Here is a 6658-nt window from a genome sequence, read left to right on the forward strand (position 1 = left end):
GCTGAGCTCTGTAGTTTGAWTCAGCAAAGTATTTAATCATGTTCTTCAAAATAAGAAAATGGTAGTGTTCATGAGATTAATGGAACTGGTTATGAGAGTAAAGCTGAGCATGTACTTAAATGTTGACATGACTGGAAGTGCCCTGTTCAGTCTAGCAATTTTTCAGTGTAGGTTGTGCTTACAAAGAGACATTTGGAGCAAATACTTGTTTTCAGTTATTTTTAAGATACTCGGAAGCCTCAGAATGAAACTGTTCACACKAGGGCAAAGACTAGTCTTGTATTCTTGAAGATATTTCAAGGCCAATCTACCTAAGTACTGTAATATATAGGGCATGAAGACATATTATGTGCTGTACTGTGCTCTCTTATTTCACTTGTCAACCAGTGTCTCATTCTGCTTATGGTTCAGTGCACTGTAAATTCTGAGTTATAGTTTCACTGCAAGACACTTATTTTACTGGAATGTTGTGTTTTGTAGGTCTGTTGATTGATATATCTGTTGTTTTAGGTGAAACAAGGGAAGAAAGGACATTCAGAAACTGGATGAACTCTCTGGGTGTTAATCCCCGTGTAAATCACTTATATAGGTAAGAGGAGGTGCTACACTTCCTTCAGATGAAAAATACTGCCAGCACGTTGTTCACAGAAAACACATAAGAATTTCTGTTCCCTGTCAGAACAGATGCTATGTTTTCTTTTCTTTTTTTAGGAAACTAAGTTTACTTCTACAAATGGCTTAGATTCCTTTCTTTGGTTCTTTGGACAATGATACATCTTTTATTGTTTTCAGTGACCTGTCAGATGCCTTAGTTATCTTCCAGCTCTATGAAAAGATCAAAGTGCCAGTAGACTGGAACAGAGTGAACAAACCACCTTATGCTAAACTGGGTGGCAACATGAAGAAGGTACAAAAAGTTGGAATAACTCCAATAGTATCTTGCCTCAAAAGATGTCTATATGATTTCAAATAGCAATGTGGGCATTTGTGTGTCACTCTCAAGTCCCCAGTAGAGCAGATCAAATGATTTTTTGTCTATTCAGTGAATAWTTTTTCACCTTGAAAAAGAAAAATACATTTGACTTGCTAGCTCTGTTGACAGATGAACAATATTTGTAATGTAAAAAGACTTGTCATCTTTCATATCAGTATTTCAAAAAATTATGTGCAGACCACTTTTGCTACTGCTTTATTCACAAATTATAATGCATCTTCATCGTCAGTCCTGTGGCATCAGATTAATTGCAGCTGTCTGGATCACTATCTCTACACTGAATGAAGACAGTGATGTTAAACATTCTTGACTAGGTGCCTCATTAAGTGGTTACAGAATTGCTGCTAAATACACAGCTTTCTCACAGCTATCTGGATGAATAATACTGTCCCGTTAGGATAGGGTGAGTGACTGACCTAAAATATTGGCTGAGATACTAATATCCTTTGTCTCAGTGCAATGCCATGTTGCTGGAGGTAACTATGAGCTGTAGATTCATGTTTTCCAGGGTATTCTGTTTTTCAGATAATAATTATTAGTATTCAGATAATAATTATTAGTATTTTTTCTCAGTTGAGTATTATCATAGTGTCTTTGGGGTGGAACTTGTAGCTGGCTGTCGGTAGTCAAGCAACTGTATTATCATAGAGCCCAAAAGGATAGCTCTATTTGCCCAGGTCTATTTGGAGGATGTGGGCTAAGTGCTCCCAAGAATTTAAAGTCACAGTGGGTGTCTTGAAAGGCATTTTTCCTATAGTTTTGAACTGTACTAACTGACCCTGTCATTAACAGCTGGAAAACTGCAACTATGCAGTGGAACTGGGAAAGAATGAAGCCAAGTTTTCCCTTGTTGGAATTGCTGGGCAAGATCTGAACGAAGGAAACCGTACACTCACCCTGGCCTTGATCTGGCAGTTGATGAGAAGGTATGGTGATCAAACACAAGCTTATGAGTGTTTTGCATAGTAATAGTTTTCAGATGCTAGTACAGAGAAGGTTCTACAGGCTATGGCTTTTACATTCATCTATTTGATATATATGCAAAGACAGAGTAACCTTTTGCTTACTYCTAGTTAGAGATATGATCATGAAGTACATTATCATGTGACCAAGGCCATTACATTCAGCTCATGCAGAAGATTATTATTGCTATCTGTGTAGCATGAATAAATGTTCACTGTGTGGAACAGATAAAAATGAGATGAAAGGTCTCTGTATCAGGAAATAGAGAGAATGTACTGGAAAAAAAGAACTGATGGAGAAGTGGGGGGTTCTGTAATGTGCTCCCGGGAGTGGATGCAGCTGAGTAGTTCTTCGTACTTCACAAGAATTAGAAGGTGAATACAGACTAAATTCAGTCTAAAAGGTTTATCAGGGAGATAGTTAACCTCAGGATGTGGTGATTAGTTGCCATCAGTATGGGATGTCTTTCYGAGATGTTTGCTATCATATAAGCAAAATATTCTAGGCTTGTGTTTATGCAGAAAGTCCATCTTAGATGAGCATAACAATCCCTTATGTCCTTCAAGTTAGTAACTATTTTTTAAACACTGTGAGAATGAGTCATTTACACTAAGATCCACTCACTGACATTTTTTTAGGGATTTTGAGTGGCAAAATCTTTTGACACTACCAAAACAATGATTAGAGAATGAGGAATGAATTAGACCCATTAGATGGAATAGCATATTATAATATAGTTTATAAATAATGTGTATGTATGGCGGGGGGGGGATATCAAGTAGCGGAGGATTGTTGAGTTTGTCCCAGTCAAGCCACACATGTACAGGGTGGTTCTGATATTGTGGTAGAATTTGAGCAGACACAGGTATTTGGGCTTCCTTGTTAAGGTACACACTGAATATCCTTGAAGACATTGGTGGTGGAGAGAAGGTCAATGATGAAATCATTGTCAACTGGGTAAATGAAACACTGACTGCAGCTGGGAAGAATTCAACCATCTCCAGTTTCAAGGTACATCTTTTTTATTAGGTYTCTGCTTAGGAATCTCTTATTCTGTGTTTTTGTATATATGCTATATATAGTGTGTGTATATGTATGTATATATATGTTCATACTCACAGACTGTATTATTATATAATTAACTACAAAGCCGAATTATTTTTCCTTCCCCTTTAAAAGCATGTCCAGATATATAGATTTTGTTGAAAGGTGCTTATTATGAAAAGATCTCTGTAAAGATGTAGATGGTATTCAGCTGAGCTGCCCACTGCTCTTGAGCTTAGCTTTTGGCTTTCTGGGAGACTTCTTTTCTTGTTATTGCAGCTAACTGTATTTTTCACCTATGTAGGATGGCAAAATCAGCACCAGCATGCCCGTCCTGGATCTCATTGATGCCATTCAACCAGGATCAATCAAATATGAYCTCTTGAAAACAGAGGACCTGAATGATGAAGAGAAACTTAATAATGCTAAGTACGTTCACACCAAGTGGCAATTAACACGGGCTACCTGCTCAGGCTTGCCTAACTGTCTTTGAAAACTGCTCTGTTATCATTCTTATCTGACTTAACTTCAGCTGAGAAATATCTCTGGAGTAGAAGTAGATAGGCTAGGAGTCAGGCARTATAAAAAGCTATCAGTGAAAATAAAGTTTATAATGTTATATTTCCTGCTTTATAATTCCCTGAATGGGCTCAAAACCACTTGGCTTCACAATCTCCTATTTTTTCTTATTAAATTTAGAATTCTTTCAGAGACAGGGAGCAATGCCAATCACAGAAAGCTGCAGAAACCAATGATTAGAGGGCATACTTCTTTGGTCACATACAGGCAAAACAAGTATTTAAGAGAGCAGGGAGAGACAGGACTCAGGCCTGAAAAACTGTTTTGATGGATGGAGGTATTGATTTTTTTCCGAGTGCAAACCATTCCCTATCAGAGAGCCAATCCTAGGGGCATCTCCCTTTCCTTTCACAGTTACACAGATCACCTCCTTGTCTAATCATCAGTTTAACTTCTCTTTTGCTGTGTGGCAACTACAAAAGGGAGAATGATGATGGTAATGCAGYTAGATCTGCCTTCTCCTTTTCATCCTTGTGAATCTGTATATTTACAAAGCTTGAGCAGCAGAGATTGAGAGGGAGCTAGACTAGAATGATGGGTTGTTAGGATAATCTTTCAGGGCATGGGAGACTAAATGTGTTTCATATTATACTTTGACTTGCAGTCACCCATGCCCCATATAATCAGTGCTCTAACCATCAGGGAACATGCTGTATCATTTACTAGAAACGTAGTTCTTGATGAACCTAGTTTGTATATTCCCATAGGCAAGCTTATTTTTGATGAAGTGGGAGAAGAGTTCTCAACCTGCTCTGGTAGTGATCATGAAAACTATTTAACAGAGTGCTACTGCATTAATTATTTCTTTTTTTTTCTTCCTCCCCCCTTGTAATGCAGATATGCCATCTCCATGGCAAGAAAAATTGGAGCAAGAGTCTATGCCCTTCCAGAAGACTTAGTTGAAGTAAAACCCAAAATGGTCATGACTGTGTTTGCTTGCCTTATGGGAAAAGGCATGAAGAAAGTCTAAAGCACAAAAGACTTGTACCAATGGCTGGTATTCACCCTTTTGATTCCCTCAAACTGGATCCTTTTCTCTGTATCAAGGAAATATGCAGGTTATTCATGCTTTTTAGCATGTCAGACAAGGTTCCAAGTCATACAAAAGTTGACATGTATATCCAGGAAATGTTTTGTTTTGAACAGTAATATGTGCTTKATTTCTTTGCTGTGTTTTCCACTTTGCTAGATGTAACCATTTCATATACCTAAGTTTTCAACAAGCCTATAGATATCCTTTTATTAATGGACACCAAGGTTATCTGTCAAAGGTTACCTGGAAATCCTCATCCTGGAAGGTACAAGAAGCTTTTAGGATTATGGAATGTCATATACTGCTTCTACCTGAAAGTGTGTTCATGCTTCTGGTAGTATTTCTGCCATAGTTTCCTTCAGTTTGCACCTGGGATTATGAAAGGGGTTTCCTCAAGCCAACGCAAGTATCAGTAACTATATTTTTGGAATGGTAGAATCCTTTTAGGAAATGCTTGTGGAAATAGAAAAGTGTTTGGAGCCTGCTTTGTGTTGCTGGTATGTGACCTGAGCACCTTGCCCTGCAAGTTACGCCTCTGCTGTCACTGGCATTATTCACAGAGCACATTACTCCTCACTGAACAAAACACATTGTAACCTGGTCCCCCAAGAATACCCTAGTTCTAGAACCTTTGCAAAAAGTGCTCTCCAAAGGATAATTCATTTCTATATCATAATACACTTAAGCAGACTGCAAAGCATGTTTGAAATGAAAATCATGTTAAGGAAACTAAGGGGATATACCAGTTAGTAGCAATAATAAAACAGAGATAAGAAGTGAACCAAAGGGACACAAAAGGACATATTTGTGCTAAATAAAAATTAAGCTCTGTAACCTTTACAGACKTGCACTCAAAGGGCCGCGGCCCTGATTCAGCAAAGCATTTAAACATGTGCTTTGCTTACCAAAACACATACTTGAATGTTCTGCTGAACCTGGGCCAGGATACTGAGATGAATCAACATAGCTTTACAAGTAATAAGGYTCTGTCAATTTACCTCAGTCATGAATCTAGCCCCATTTGTGGATAGCYGGTGGGATGTATTTGCACTGAATCTCTTCTTTGGCATGAATCATTTGCTGTTCTGGCTATTTTGTGGAACCTACTGTGGTAAAATGCAGAAGGAGGGAATTCTGCCTTAACGCAAACCCATTGGCACAGTCTCCGTGTCCCTCCTCTCTCCCCTCCAGCCCCTTCAGAATTGCCTTAATGAAGAACCAATATCCAATTATATGAAAAGCTTCTCCAAATAAAATGTTCTATAGAGCCAAACATGCAGAGTTTGTTTTCAGTGATGAACATACTAATGGGGAAGCATGTATCATGTAGCTGCGATAGGGACGGATTTCAGGACAAAGGCACTGGGCTTGCTGAGGACCTGTCGTACACATTGTTACTRCAACCACAGACTGCAGGAATTGGGAAGGATATTTCTGAGGTTGTTTCTGTACATGCCACTCTGAGCCACTAAAGAAGCCTGGTCACCAGGTGGGGATGTATTAATGTTTCCTTATGTTATCTGACTTGGGAGTCCAGCTGGTGGTAAACAGGAGAGAGGAATTTGCAGGCAAAAACTGTGACCTTAGCATCTCCCTTGGAATTGCCCACATATTTTGTGTGTGTGTGCGTGCGTGCATGTTTGCAGACTGCAGTGGTCATTTTATGCTAAATAGACAATGTGGATCTTAAATGGGCGGTGGGATCTGGCTATTCTTTTCTGCTCTTTCCACTTTGGTGTGTGTTTGTTTTTGAAAGACACTGAGTACTGGTGAAGTAATCCTCTTAGTCTGGGCTGTTCATTGGACTCCACTCAAAATTACCTGTAAGGCTCACTCTCTTCCAGTAAAATCCAGTAATTACAAGTTTGCAAACACTCTTAGAAAAGCACCATGTTCAAGCAGAGATAAGTGTGAAGAGCTCTACCTGAAGACAGCCCTCCTCCAGGTGCCTCGTCACAGGGAGATGACTTTGACCAAGACCTCAGGGGCAGACATGAGGGATGAAGTAGGCAACAAACAAGAGATGGTAGCAGTACAAGGTGGGA

At 39.1% G+C, this 6658-nt stretch overlaps 1 protein-coding gene across 3 annotated transcripts in view; it reads left to right on the forward strand.

Moving 5' to 3' along the window:
- The window catches only part of LCP1 (lymphocyte cytosolic protein 1), a 51964-nt gene extending 46078 nt beyond the window's left edge, over positions 1 to 5886 (forward strand). For all 3 annotated transcript variants that reach the window (XM_085324977.1, XM_085324978.1, XM_085324976.1), the window contains exons 11-16: positions 511 to 589; positions 793 to 907; positions 1787 to 1920; positions 2845 to 2968; positions 3306 to 3430; positions 4418 to 5886. In XM_085324977.1, the coding sequence (XP_085181103.1) occupies positions 511 to 589; positions 793 to 907; positions 1787 to 1920; positions 2845 to 2968; positions 3306 to 3430; positions 4418 to 4550 (710 nt within the window). In that variant the 3' untranslated portion in view covers positions 4551 to 5886. The remainder of the gene's footprint in view (positions 1 to 510; positions 590 to 792; positions 908 to 1786; positions 1921 to 2844; positions 2969 to 3305; positions 3431 to 4417) is intronic.
- Positions 5887 to 6658: the final 772 nt, after the last annotated feature.

Source organism: Rhea americana, unplaced genomic scaffold (genome assembly GCF_003343005.1).
Source record: "Rhea americana isolate MKP2758 unplaced genomic scaffold, rheAme1 scaffold_95, whole genome shotgun sequence".
Lineage (NCBI taxonomy): Eukaryota > Metazoa > Chordata > Aves > Rheiformes > Rheidae > Rhea > Rhea americana.